The sequence below is a fragment of the Wyeomyia smithii genome, chromosome 1 (genome assembly GCF_029784165.1).
Source record: "Wyeomyia smithii strain HCP4-BCI-WySm-NY-G18 chromosome 1, ASM2978416v1, whole genome shotgun sequence".
Classification (NCBI taxonomy): Eukaryota; Metazoa; Arthropoda; class Insecta; order Diptera; family Culicidae; genus Wyeomyia; species Wyeomyia smithii.
The window spans coordinates 198857209-198872296 of record NC_073694.1 but is presented as its reverse complement, the minus strand read 5'-3'; the positions used below and the strand labels follow the sequence as shown (position 1 = coordinate 198872296).

General features: G+C 39.4%; 1 protein-coding gene across 1 annotated transcript; it reads right to left on the bottom strand.

Moving 5' to 3' along the window:
• Positions 1-9444: 9444 nt before the first annotated feature.
• On the bottom strand, positions 9445-10176 carry LOC129717425 (uncharacterized). Its single transcript, XM_055667312.1, has 2 exons — positions 9778-10176; positions 9445-9699 (listed from the first exon to the last, which is right to left on the bottom strand). The coding sequence occupies exons 1-2, from the start codon at positions 10174-10176 to the stop codon at positions 9445-9447; spliced, it is 654 nt and encodes a 217-aa protein (XP_055523287.1).
• Positions 10177-15088: the final 4912 nt, after the last annotated feature.

The window sequence follows — 15088 nt, the reverse complement described above, 5'->3', positions numbered from 1 at the left end:
AAATTCATAAACTTTCGAGCGATCGTGGATGGAAAGAAAAGTGTGAGAAAGATTCCCCCAAATTACTCTACAATCAGCAGACACACTGTTTTTAATATTTGGAATCTCTCTTATTGAATTCAAAAAATTACGATACAACAGTTTTGTGTTGTTAGATCAAAATGTTCTTTGACATATTTCCCCTCAGCTATCTTTCTTTCGCATAGCGCGTGAGGTTTTAATGAGAGTCAAAAATAATTAAAAAAAATCTTCTTCAACAGTTCCGTCTTCAGCTAGAGAATGGAAAATGTTCTGATTTTTTAAAGTTAATCTTAATTTTAGCAAATTTAGAATATGAATCAAATATTTCAAGCAATCTGTCAAATTCTTCATCATTTCTTATGAACACTGTTACATCGTCAGTGAACGCCATTACCGGAATGAATTTGTCATACACTAGGACAGCTGGAATGAAAGCCAATATTTTCCCTAAAAAAGGGTCTATATATAACACAAAAAGTATCATACTCAATGGACATCCTTGGCGAACGGAGCAATTAATGTCGATTTCTGACGTGAGAAATTCCATTAATTAAGACTCGCGATTTAGCGTTTCTGTACAAAGTTTTTAAACAATCAGTCAGTTGTGATAGGAAACCGAATTTGTTTAACACTTTCCAGAGGTAATTATGGTCTACTCTGTCAAAGGCTTTATTCAATTCCAGACTAACCTTGAAACTTTTAGTTTTGCAGTACTTAGTCAGTATTCTTCTCAGATACATGACATATTATTAACACATGCTGTTTGTCCTTTTCCTACAAGTTCATCTAATATGTTCGTTTTTATCCGTTCAGCAATAATTTTCATAAATATTTTATAGTCACAGTTTATTAAACTTATAAGCCGATCGTCGTCTAACGATAAGCTATTACCACTTTTTTTGGTATCAATGATATTATCCCATCAGTGAAATTAGCAGATGGCTGTTTCGAGCCATTTAAGTAACTGGTAAACATTTCAGCTAAATCAGTTTTCAAGGTATCGAAGTGGGTTAAAAAAAATCGTAGTTTATCCCATCTGGTCCCGGATTTTTCTTTTACGAACAAGTCTCGAGAACAGATTTTATTTCGTTTTCATCAATCGGCTTCATCGACCGATTTCGGTCATTATCATTCAGTGTTTTATCAATGTAGTGTCGAACTGTTCCTTTCAAATGAATTTGCATCAAACAAAAAAGCGGCAGTGTAATAGTCAAATACTTTGCGTTTTAAAGTATGTGTATCAGTAATAATTTGTGTTTCGTCAGACAGCTTAATCGTTTTCGATAATTTAATACGTTTCACTTGTGCAGAAACCTGAAGAATGTTCATTATTTCACCCTGTAGTAAATTTGTTTCTTTTACGTTGTTACTCAGATGCTTTATACGATTTGATTCTATTTCCATTAACCTAGCAATTCCGTTTTGCTTCACATTTTGGAGGTCCAACGCAAAAGGGAGTATATGTTATTGGCCTCTTGTAAATCCTTCTTCTAATCGGTTCCATCCAGCTCTGCAATAGGGTTGTCGATATTAAAAATATAATATCGATATCTGCTTTATCGATATTGAAAGCGGCATCGATATTGAAATCGATATTGCGTGCCAATATCGATATTTTATCGATATTTTTACTTATGCACTAAGCTCGCTTTTTACGCGGATTCCGGAATTTACGCGGTTCTTTTACGTGGCACGTAACCCCCGCGTAAAAAGCGACTTTAGTGTATATTTTTTGTTTGGCTTTCAGCATCGGCCTTGTTTCCTGAAGCTCTGAACGACAGTGGCGCTAATCTCATTTATGTTTTTGAAGGTTTGTTCACACAGCAGTGTTGCACAGAGTTATGCGCTTGAATCAATTTAATTATTTAAAAAAAAGCTTAGCTTAGCTTTGTAAATGTTTTAAAGTGGCGCTGATATGCTATCTCATTTACACGTACGTTGAAATGTTTTTTTTTTTTTTCCTGTATGGGCTTCCTCACTACGACCAGAATCGTAGATCTATTGTGAGATATGCCCGGGTGTCTGCTGTATCCCGCACTTCTGTTAATAGCAATACCTCTATTGAGAAGTGGCATGCTTATAATTATTGTTCATCAGTGCTTGTGTGTAATGTGCTACTCTTCCTTACACGCTTACTGTTCTACTATACCGATACTCGTTCCTCTTGCCAAATATCACCAATTATAATTCCCTGGAGAAGTTTCGTCGTGCGTCCTTCTGGCCAGTTTTATTGATAAGAGGGACTTATTTTTTGTTAAGAGGAAGTCACGCAAAGGTATTTGTAGATTTCAGCGTAAAGGAAGGGTAACTGGTGGGGAGCCTGAGAATAAACCCATGCTTAATTCCTTTTTGACAACGGATGGCCTGATTCTACTAAGATTCGAACCCATGACCATCCGCTTGACAAAGCGGACTCTGTAACCTTGCGGCTACGCAGCTCCCCACGTTGAAATGTTATTCCTTAAATCATCGCGCGATGTCAGCTGCCTGCAAGAAACACCGCCGTTTGCATGCGGCAAGAATAAACGTTGTGTACATTCTGAAATAATGCAACGCATTTTTTTTTTTGTTTCATCAAGCAAAGCACTCGACGTTTCGTGCAATAAATACATCACCCGAAAACAATACAAAAGCACACTGCCACTGATCACCGATACTGTATGCACGTATGAATACTGCTTTTTTCGTGTTTCGATGAATCAGCTGTGAAATTACATGTAAAACTGATCCAGTGATCCAGCTAATGCTGGCTTCACTCATGTTGAACGTAAACGTCAGTGATGCCACCGGGTTGGCTTTCTGTTAGGCCTGAAACAAGCTGAACGCCAACGTGAGCGATCGGGCGAGATTCTTGCCGAAGGTTAATAAACAGCCGTGAGTAGAGTTGTTCATTAACCTACGGCAAGAATCTCACCCGATCGGTCGCGTTGGCGTTCAGCATGTTTCATGCCTTAGTATTGAATATTCCGGTAAAGTGTTTGCTATTTCATCGCTTTACGCAAGGTGCATTTTCCAATCAGATTAAACCGACGTTTCGTGAGCCGCGTCTCCTAATCGTCACTGATCCATTGACTAATCACCAACCAGTTACTGAAGCATCCTACCTGAACATTCATGTTATCGCTTATGTAACACCGATTCTTTACCAAAATTCATCGATTCTGCCATCCCAATGCAACACCAAGGCATCGCATTTGATCGGTTTAATGTGGTGGTTATTGCCCCGAGAAGTTCCACACCCAAATTTCTGGAAATTCGCTCTAAGCATGCTGTCAATAAAAATGGAGATATGGCAACCATATTTCTGTCGAACTGCTCACATTTTCCATCTATCACTTATTGATTCTAGTACCAACAATTCTGGTACCTATACTTTTTAGTTGATTTGCCCTAAAATAGCTGAAATAGAGTAAACGTCCTTTTTTGTAGTGGAACTAGGCTTCTGCGTCCATTATTTAGAACTATTACAGTATATCCCCATTACTATACGTACCATGTAGAAAACCAGACACCCACTATTGATCGAGTGAATGGCCGGTTACCTCGGCGCGCTCCCAGTCAGGTAGAATGTGCTTAATAAAGCCAACTACTTTACCAGGATTGGCAGACCAGATCTCACCCGGTTGCAAGCAGCCCTTGCTAAGAAATTTGATTCTGCTCATGTATAATGCACCGCAGCTGCATAGTAGATGTTCCGAGGTTTCGCTTTCCATATTACAGAAGCGACAAGTGTCATCCTGAACTCGAACAATGTTCTTTAAATGATACTTACCCGGGCAGTGCCCAGTGATTAGTCCTGTGTAGGTAGAAAGAGCCCACTTGTTGAGCTCTAGGAGCTTTTAAGTAATTTTTCCGTTTGGCGTAATTACCCTTTTCGACTGGTGACACCCTCTGACAGCCCTCCAGTTGGCTGTCACCCGTTGCTCTTCCCAGTATTTAAGTTCAATTTTTATAGTGCAATTTGAGATACCGCAAAAGGGTTCCGGACCAACTAATTGCGAGTTGGAGCCCTGTTTGGCCAGTTCGTCTGCTTTTTCATTGCCGTCTATACCGCTGTGCCCGGGAACCCAGTACAAATTGACAGAGTTCATACGACACAGCCTCCGCAGTGAGAGAACGCACTCCCACACTATTTTTGACGTACACTTGTGAGCACAAAGAGCCTTTAGTGCCGCTTGACTATCAGAGAAAATGAGAATATTCGCATGTTTGTAGTTTCTCTACAGACAAACGTTGACACATTCGATTATAGCGTAAATTTCCGCTTGGAATACAGTAGGCCAGTTGCCCATTGCCACTGATATCTGTACACCAGGACCGAAGATTCCCACTCCAGTTTTCGAACCGATTTTTGAGCCGTCCGTGAAGAATATCGTTGACCCCTGACGGACCATATTAACTCCGCACTCCCAGTCGGAGCGCGATATTTCACGCACCTTGTAGGGAATGTCGTAGTTGTCCAAAGGTTTCATCCAGTCTCCGCACATACTCAACAAAGGCCCTCTTTTGAAGTGTTGCAAAATACTCAGATGACCAACCAGATCACCAGGTAAGATCTCTTTAAGACGTTTGAGCCGCAAGGCGCTCCTTTCCGCTTCTAACTGCACAAATTCATGCAGAGGCAGCAGGTGAAGAATTGCATCCAGCGCTTTCGATGGAGTGCTGCGCATTGCTCCAGTTATGGCAATACAGGCCAGTCTCTGAAGCTTTGCTAGCTTTGTTCTTGCAGTAGCCTCTTTTGTTTTAGCCCCCCACACTAAAGAAGCGTATGTTATTTTCGGTAGTATGATGGATGTGTAGATCCATCTGACCATTTTTGGTCTTAGGCCCCATTTCCTACCAACCGTTTTTGAACATAACCAGAACGCACTGACCGCTTTGCTTACTGCAATGTCGAGATGGGCGTTCCAGTCAAGTTTCGCATCTAGAGTTAATCCTAAATATTTAACCCTTTCGCTAAACTGGATAGAACTTTCCTCAAGCTTAAGAGGCATTAGGTTAAGTTTACTCTTTTTAGTGAAAGGTACTATTGTTACTTTTGCCGGGTTGATGTTCAGACCCTCTTTTTTACACCAGAGATAAGTTACGTTTAAAGCAAGTTGCATTCTTTCCGGGACAACATTGTCAAACTTTCCTTTTACCATAATGACAATGTCGCCTGCGAAGCCTTCACCTTCAAAACCTTTATCTTCTAAGCTGCAGAGGAGGTCATCCACAACTAGAGACCACAGGAGTGGTGAAAGTACTCCACCTTGAGGGCATCCTTTCGTGGCTCTTACAGTTATAGATGTTCCCCCCAGCTCCGAAGAGATTATTCTTTGTGCAAGCATGGTATGAATCCAGTTGACTATGCACGTGTGAAACATCCTCTTCTTCATCGCTTTTGCCATGGAAGAGTAGGTCGTGTTATCGAAAGCACCTTCAATATCCAGGAAAGAGCATAATGCTATTTCTTTTGCTGAAAGAGATTTTTCAATTTTTGTTACCAGCGTGTGGAGCGCTGTAACTGAAGAGGTACCTGTTTGATATGCAAATTGAGATTTAGATAAAGGGTATCCAAGCATGTTTGTTGCATATAGATATTCCTTCAGTACTTTTCCCATTATCTTCAGCAGGATCGAAGACAAGCTTATGGGTCTAAAATATTTGGGGTTATTTCTATCTTTATTTCCCGTTTTTGGTATAAAGATAACCCGTACTGCCCTCCATTTCGATGGAATGTAGTTAAATCTTACACTGGCCTTAAAAATCTTGGTTAGTAACGGTATGAGAGTTGCCTCACCTTTTTGAAGTAACGCTGGAAACACTCCGTCAACACCTGCAGATTTTAAAGGCTGGAAAGATCTAACAGCATTTTCGACACTGGTCGACGAGAAAATTTCGTCAAGTAAGTTAAGAAGTTGAGACATTTTCTCTTTCAGATTCCGACAGAGTGAGCATTTTGAATTTAATTTTGATGCCATGATGAATTTATGATTGGTAGGCAAAATTTCGACGGCAGCACTCCCCTGAAGGCAACCGAGAATATCGGACAGCAATATCGAGTCCCAATATCGAAATATCGATAATATCAAAAGCGCCAATATCGTTTAAAAATATCGATATCGTGAAAGGCAAATATCGATAATATCAAATATCGATAAAATATCAGCAACCCTACTCTGCAATCTTCAGTATCTACGGCTTTGACGCTCGACGTCTCCATTGCTTTGAGATCAATGCGGAGTAGTATGCCGCAGCTTGATCTCATACTTGAGTCAGAATGGTTCCATTTTCTTACTTGAGAAGTTCCGTGCGTAGTGCGACAGCAAAATCCTAATACAACCCATTCTCATGAATAGTTTGTCCAGTCTATCAGCAATGTCTTCGTTGGTAGTTGATTGGAGAACCTTTGTTATGCGGTAGCGACTCACTAGCTGGTATTCCAGACACGTCTCCACGTCTCCACCAAACTTTGCTGCGAATTCGTTGCTTGGTACGCTCAATCCCAGGAAGACCAATGTGAGACAGCTTCAGTATGCGTTTACGTGCCTCACTGGCACTGCAATTCAAGCAGCTCTCATGACAATCTCATTCGCAATTCTTAGTTATTTTCGTAAAGGAAAGTCTATTTGATCGTATGTGGAACACTCTCTAAATCTTGGCAATCTTGATAATCGATCAGTTATGTTTGCTTTCCCAGATATATGAACAATTTTTACCTGAATGATTGAAGCCGCAACGCCCAACGTTCAATCCTTGGTCACTACTTTCATTTAGAATCAAAGATCACCTTAGGTGGTTCATGTTCGGTCGCCAACCTAAACTCATAACCACGCAAGAAAGACTCCAATCGCTTCGTAGCCCACACGAGTGCCAGAACCTCCTCTTCATTTTGCGCGTATACTTGTTTATATTGCGATAGAACCTTGTATTGTAGCAAACAGCCCCCTTTTTTCCCGTCCTTTTCTTGATGTCAACTAGATTGGCGTTGGCGATCAGAATTCTATCGTCATAAGGAGATTAGTATCCCCGATTCTTTGGGTACGCTACTACCTTCTTCACAGATTCGAAGTCCTGCATATGTTGTGGCTCAAAAGCTCTTTTAAAGACGCAGTTATGGTAGAATGATTTGGCATGAACTTACCAAGCCTGATGATAAGTACAAGGAAACTCCTCAACTCTTCTACCGTTTCCGGATTACAACAACGTCGGATGGCGTCCACCTTCTGTCCTACTAGGCCGATCCATTTGCTGCTTTGTCCCATACAGGTAAGGGCCCATCCACATACCACGTGGACAGATTTCGGACGGTTTTTAACCCAAAGCCTTGCCACCGGCAGAGGAAAAAGAAGACCGTTAGCACAGTGAAAAGTGGTTCTACCGTGATCATTTAAAAGGACACATTCTAAAAATTCGTTTGGAATGATGTCATAAAAATAACTCAAATTGGAAATGCTGATATTATTACTTGAAGTAGTGGAAAGTGAGATTTGAAAAAATACCATCGATTTTCGCATTTTTTTCCTGCCGCGCCCTGTACATATGAAAGTACTATTTGAGAGCGATTTTTGATTCCCATGTACATAAACTCGCACCTTACAAACCTACAGAAACGGTATCACTAGTATTAATTCGTTTTGGAGCACGAGGAGCTGATGGAGAATATCTGCCGCGAAAACCCGATTGTATTTCATCAGCCTGCACTGCCGTTTCACGCATAGTTGTCCCATGTTACTTTTAGTCGATTTTCGTTTTTTATCACCAATAAGTCTATTTTAGCGTATATTTTTGAAAAACTTTTAAAAATAACATTGTTTGTTCCGAAAATCTTGAAAAACTATACCAAGTCTGTTTGTCCCATCGATGATTTTCTACACATATTTGTCCCACTAGATTTTTTCTATTCTAATTCATCCCAATAACCACTAATTCCCACATTTATAACTTGGGAAGAGCTACAGAGCACTAAAGACTTCTCCTAACAACGTTTGGTACATCACAGATTTCAGAAATTCGGTACCGAAAAAAACTTTGCTTGATTATTTAAAGGCGGTACGTTCATATCTTTGTTAGGAATAACTAAGCCATGTTTGGTGGTTTGTAATATGAATGCTCTTCCTTTTCGAGCATAAAAGAAGATAAACGCATGAGATTCATACTAATTGGAAGTTGTAAGAACTGTCTTTTGTGTGTAGCCAAAATGGTGAAAGCCCAACAACGTTCAAATATGATAGGAATGGGCAATCTAAAGAACAAATTCCCTTTGTAATGGTAAGTCATCTGATACTTATTTAATTAACTAAACTTTCATCTCGACTATCATCACTTACGTATAAAGACAACAAGATTAGCGTGATCATTTTCGTGAAAGGTTAAACAGCCTTGTATCCCCAGTACGAACTTTGTATTGGGAAACATCGAATGCACGTGGTGGGACTGATATGCGTAGAAAATACATATTGGAAGGCAAATTTCTCGGCATTATTGTCCCAGTGGGTATTTTTATGGAAAAGAGTGTTAAATCGAAAAACCTTCAACTAGATTTATTGAAAACAGTTTATTACAAGGTAAAACTGGTTAGAAGCCCATAATTGCACTTGTCACATTGACACAATGCGTAAAAGTATTGTAAAACTTTAACATCGTTTTTCTCGTTTGCATGATTTGGAACATGGGACAAATATGCGTAGTACGGCAGTGCTGTTAACAGTTCTTGTGATGTGAAATCCTTGAGTTTACATCTCGAGCGAAGTAAAAATTAAACGAAACCGTCAGAACACAAACGTCAACTATTCGCCAGCTACTTGCCCATGTGAAAAAAATGTCATCATGGCCTTCGAGTTCGTTAAATTGAAACAGTGTTTCTAGCAAAGTGAAAATTTCGTTTTTCATTAGATCGAAAAAAAATTACCTTTTTGCATGAATGGAGTACGCTTACTTTCAAAACGAGTATAGTTTCACAAGTATTGTTTCTCTCTTTTCTGCTGAGAAAGAAAACCGGATATTGATGATAACAACGATTTGATTCACTTCAAAAAAAACTTGAAAAGCAAATGAGTACATCCAAATTTGAAACCTCGATTCGATTGTTATTCGTTTTGCTCGAAAATTGAACGAAAAATTGTCAACAAAGATGGCAGTGTCGCGTTTGATTGAAAAATGGCGGTCAAAAACCGAACTTTGTGAAACAGTTTCACCTTGCCACAAATTTTGTCCATAGCCAAAAATGTCTGCCCCGAATCTCGGCACGTAAACCAAACACATGCATGGTGAAACCACGAAAACATTACTTTCCGTTTACAAAACATTTCTATTACAAACAATAAAAAACAAACTCACTTCACTACGTACTACACTATATCGATCATATTATTTGAACAATTTCTAATCTAGATAAATAATATTAATAAAATATTAATAAACACACAACGCGGCACGTTTCTATTTTCTCTTGTCCTGCCCGCCTACGCTGATCAAATCGGAGAACGCAGGCTGTTTCGATGTTGTCTTCACAGAATTGTGGGACTGTCGCTTGTGATTCTTCGGACGCTTGCTATGCGAATGTTGAGGCGCTTTCAATTTGTAGCTTGAGTAACCATCATCATCCGACTCCTGGCTGAGCTCCAAGTCGGCCTTCTGAAGAAACGGATATTGCTGTGGGTTTTCTTTGGTCGCTCCGGATGAAACAACGATCACCTTTTTAGAATCGAAAAGCTTTACCAATTGGTAAGAGTTTGGCTAACCCGAAAACACGAGGTTGCACAATATACTCACCGTAGGCGTATTAGTAGTGGAGTAATCACGAATGTAATTCTGCAGTACACTGAGAAAGAACAGAAATCCAATGAAGGTAAGCACTGCAACCGATGCTCCCTTGAAGCGAGGTTTGCCGAATTTTCCGTACGGAACACGATAGGGAAAAGGCGGAGCTGGCGGTGGTGGTGGTGGTGGCAATGCAGGTCCACCTCCGGGAAAAAATCCTGCACCAGTTTCACCTTGCCAGAACTCTCCACCGTCGTCATATATATCCGGACCGGATCCGGGGCCGTACACTGGATACTTGCCGAATGGTTCGTGATGAACACGCTGACTTAACGTAGCTGTCGAGGAAGGCGGCCCTGCAGTACTAGTGCTGGCCATGGCGGCAAACCTTTGCAGAAGATGTTCCGCCATCACTTTGCAACGCTCTGACTGAAACTAACCGTCGGAACCGACAGCCTAAAACATTTTACTTTCGATAACATTAACCGAGACCTGTCAAGGTTCAGCAAATCAACGCACTACCGATTGCAGATATGTAAGGGAGTAAATCGTTTCCAGCAACATGATTTAACAAACCAAATTTGTCACCGCTTTTATCACATTAGAAGAGGTAGAAAGAGGTAAAAATGTCTTGCTAAAGTGCATACGGAGTGCAGTCGGCGTGAAATTGACGAAATTATCCCAAATCAGCTGACGTTACGATGAAATGGGAATTGTTCAAGTACAAGTATCAGCTTTCATTTGAATTTGAAGGCGATGTTTTGCATCGAAGTTGAAAGGTTGTTGCATCTAAAAGCGAAAATATCAATTTTTACTTGCATTGTGTAAAGCTTTCCGAATCAATAAATTAAGTTACGGCTGTCTTTATGGTTCTTTTTGCAGATAGGGACAATATGTTAATACTCAATATTTCGGCGTGTTCTTTTTTTCTGTTTATTTTACGACTACGAGTACGAAGGAATCGTGAAATCAATCCTGATTATTATATTGTTACTGGAGCACACTGCCAATCTGCTCATTCCAAATAACGAAATTTAACGTATATTGTTCCCATGAGTTAATGAAACAAACTTACGTCCAATGTAATCGTGCCATCAACCTTCACATAAATGCTAAAATGACATATATGGCAAAAACATCCAAAATGAAAAAATCAGACATTAGAGAAACCTAAATAACAAGAATAAATAACAACAATCAGAGCTGCGATTAATCCAAGCAAAATGTTGACTATGACGAGAAAGAAAATATCATCGCACTCGTTTTTTTCTCTAATGAATAGCCAGTAACCATCACAGTAAGCGTGGAGATCCGACAAGTGAATCAATATCTTGTCTCTTTTGTTGCCATTTTCGGGTTTCCATTGTCAACCGTCGTGAATGTACAGAGTTTACTCGGAAATATCACTGCAATGCAAATCTAGGTGATTTTTGGAACATCAAAAATCGGTTCAGTAGCGTGATTATTTCAGAGCCAGCTTGAAGTTTGTTGCTATCAGGATTTTTTAAATTTGATTTGCTTTGCTGTATTGGGATAACTACGCTAGCGTTTGTTCTGCCATTGGTAAGATCATTGAAATGAGATTAATTTGGATGATCGATTTTAATTTAATATTTGTATAACTAGATTTTGTTACAAAACCAAACATGACTGAAATTGAAATTAAACAGTTTCAAAGTTGAACCGTGCCAAAATTTAACAGGATCTGTATATAAATATACATACCCATACATAGTTTAAAGTTTTCTGTTTTGCCACCCGCGATTCATTTTTTGCCGCGAACTAACACTGTTTTTGGTTTAAGCTACGACAAGCACGATATTCAAGAGTCAAATTCATAAACTCAAAGAGCAACTAAAATGGAATATTATTTTTCAGATATGAGATCATTCGAAAAAAATTAATAGAATTTGTTTATTACAGTTGGTGTTGTGTTTATTACAATTGGTGTTAAAGAGCATATTCTCTACTGAGAATAAGAATGAATGATCATACAGATTCAAAATGTACCAAACTTAAATACGCTCAGTTACAAAACGAAGAAAAGGCCCGAATACACACACGGCGTGACAACGCCTTCCTGACGAAAATTGTCAGTACCTTCTTGAAACCTTTTAATGTGCCTTCTAGCATCTGCCACCTTCCACTGGTCTACACGGAAGGAGCAATCACGCCGTCTCGAACTCCGCCGTGCGCTAACCTTCTTGCCGTCATGCCACCTAATTCATGTTTGTTTATGTTTGTTGGAAGAAAAAATAAGGCAACACACTTCTAGAATCACCAGCAGGCGGAAAATGATACAACACGGCGTGCCAGCGCCTTCGCCAAAGGAAGGCGACACAAGACCGCGTGGAAGGCACGATGCGTCTACACGGAAGGCAGTCAAGTACGCGGCTGAAGGCGGCGAACGACTACCTTCTTCACTAGAAGACAAAGCTAGAAGGTTCTGGTTGAAAGGCGTCCCAACGGAAGGCGCGTTTACGCCTTATGATTTGTATGGAGAAGGCGTCATTACGCCGTGTGTGTATTCGAGTCTTAATAGTTGTTTATTGACAATGCTTTTAGCCGGCGTGCAGCCAAACCGAACCAAGCGTCGAAAGACATTTACCGCCGCGATTGCTGTGTAGGCAAGCTGCTACAGAGAATTTTTGTTATAATATCGTTATCAAATGCTCAAACGATTTCGTTACTTTATAATAGATAGATTATTACTACTCATATCCACTGAGTGTCAATAACTCAATCTGAGAAAACGGCGCTCAGTTCAGTCTGATCGCACGCCGACCATATATCAATATCATACATATCAATTGAAGAAAAATCATTGATTTTATGTTTGCTATCCTAATAACATCATGCTGTCAAAATGAACTTGATATTTCTGCTGGTTCAATCTCAGTACAGCCATACCCGAATGATGGAGAAAGAAAAAAATGAGAGTGAGAGTTGACGCTAACAGAATCATCGAAACATCGCAAACTCTTTTGTAATGAACCATGCATCGTAGTTGGCTGATTCTGGTGTTGCATCATTTCTGCGAAATGTCAGTAGTATGATATTGACATTCCGCAGCTCTGACAACAATAACACGTTTTCTCACGTTTATCCTGAAATAATCAAACTTGAAGGTTATCGTTGTTTTAAAATTTTTGCCATTACCCTAGAAAGCTCCAATTAAAAAGCTTTTTTTCTGAACAAGCTTTTGTACCGAAAGTTTTCAATTTCAAGCTCGTCGATTCTAACCATCGACTAATGACTCACAAGTTCCTATCTAAGAGAAGAGTGGCCAGATTTAATATATTCCAAGTTTGCTTCAGGTTTTTGCCTTGCGTGATTCAAACGTGATTCTGTGACTAATTTATGAAAAAAAAAACGATGAGCATCGCAGTTTAAAATTTTAGGAATTTGAATAAGGGCGATGTTTTTGGATAAAGATGGTAAAGTCCACCTGATCAAAGAATCAATTCTTATTAATTTCATAAAACTAACTGAGAATTATTGACTGACCTGATTTTCTCGGGGGGAAAACGGAACAAAGGGGTTCGAAAACGGGAAACGCAGGGGTGGCATTGTGCAGCTCGATTCGAATGATTTTCGCCGTTTTCGAGCACATCGCATACTGCCAGTTTTGCTTTAAGCTCAAAAGAAGCTGTCATTGTTATTTGTCCTTCGGCTTATCTAACCGGCAAAGTCGAACAAAAAATACGAAAAACGAAACATAACGCCCACCAGCGGTCATTTATTGTGCATTTAAATAAAAATCATCAAAACGTCGCTGATAAACTGGCAGTCAGGCTCACTTCCGATGTTTATTTTTGGTGTTCTCGCAACACTGCAACCATCTCAGCCCTTGCACCACCATAATGCGCGGTAATGCCACAAAACAGCAGGCAAGATAATCAATACAACAGAAGAAATGGGTAAAACAGGCTGAAATTTCAATCTTTGGCTGGGCTAATGAACATAGTAAAGCAATGAAAGATGTGGAAAATTGCTCGCAACTGAGAAAAGCAGTTTTTGGGGATTCAGAAGTTGCAAAATGTATATTGCTTGGCCACACAAAGTGCAATTACTAATATAAGCCTTGTTATTTATAAGTCTACTGACTTCGCTGCCAAAAGAGTCCTAGTGATAGTTATTAGGACCTCCAGTTGGATAAACGGTAAACTAAATAATAGAGATTATTTTTATGAAGTGATCGAACTGGTGGAAGCGGATGCGACTTATAATGCGATTCTGAGCGCAAATATGAGCAGGACTGCATCTCTTACAAGGAAACCCTGTAGGTTTCGCAGCACATGAAGTCAATGTTATGCTGGGCGATAATCATTTACTGGCGATGACACTACCCAAAAAACATTTGGGCTGAATAAAATGGCTAATAATTTCAGAATAGCTGAATAATGTCTGATTACAGGTGGAACTGATTGCCACAACATTAAGGTTGTTATATTAGCTGAATAAGCAATCAGCTCAGGTTTAAATAAACTTGTAGAAAAACCTCATGCCATCACTGTATTGTTGGCTTTTTGAGCTCTGTTTCAACTTAAAAATTTGACTTTTATTCAACATCAGTTGAATACTGAACAAATCGGCTCAATAAGCGCTTCTTGAAACTTTCTGTCTTCTGCTTAGAAGTTAATCTATTAATTGTTCCATCCGGTGATTAAAAGTTGGTGATATTGCAAAATAAACAAGCCTTTAAAAAGTACAAAAAAGTAGAACGTTCCATAGAAGATTCATAAGAATCGCGAAAAATGGGAGGATAATGAAGGAAGATTTTCCATCAAGCGATTAATTTTAATTTAAATGATTCAATAAAACTTACGCTCAAATAAATTTTTGATCTGTGGGTAAATGTGCTACTTGCACTGTTCGCCATCGTCACTATTTTTGTTTCGCTTTATGGTTTTGACGTTTGTCAATTGGAATTGCAGCCGTAATTCAATTGATTTAAACAGTGGTGATAATACAAGAGATATTCATTATATTATGATGGTGATTTCCATTAACCAGTTTTCAACGCAAGATCATTCCATTGGAAAGTGTTAATCTTCGAGAAATCAACACTAAATCACTTCAACTTGAAGTGTGATGTGACGAATTGAGTCAAGTGTAAAAACACTTGAAGTAATCGTGACATTTTTTTATAGTGTGGGTACATTTCTTGGTGGGCGAATTTGCACAAGCAGGCGTACCAGATCTGCAGATTTGCCTGAAAAATGCAGACTTTCAAGTCCGTGTGCAGATTTTGATTGATCTGCTGATATTTGGAAACTTTTCATATTTTCACCAGGTTCTAATCAGAGTCCCTTTTATTCTC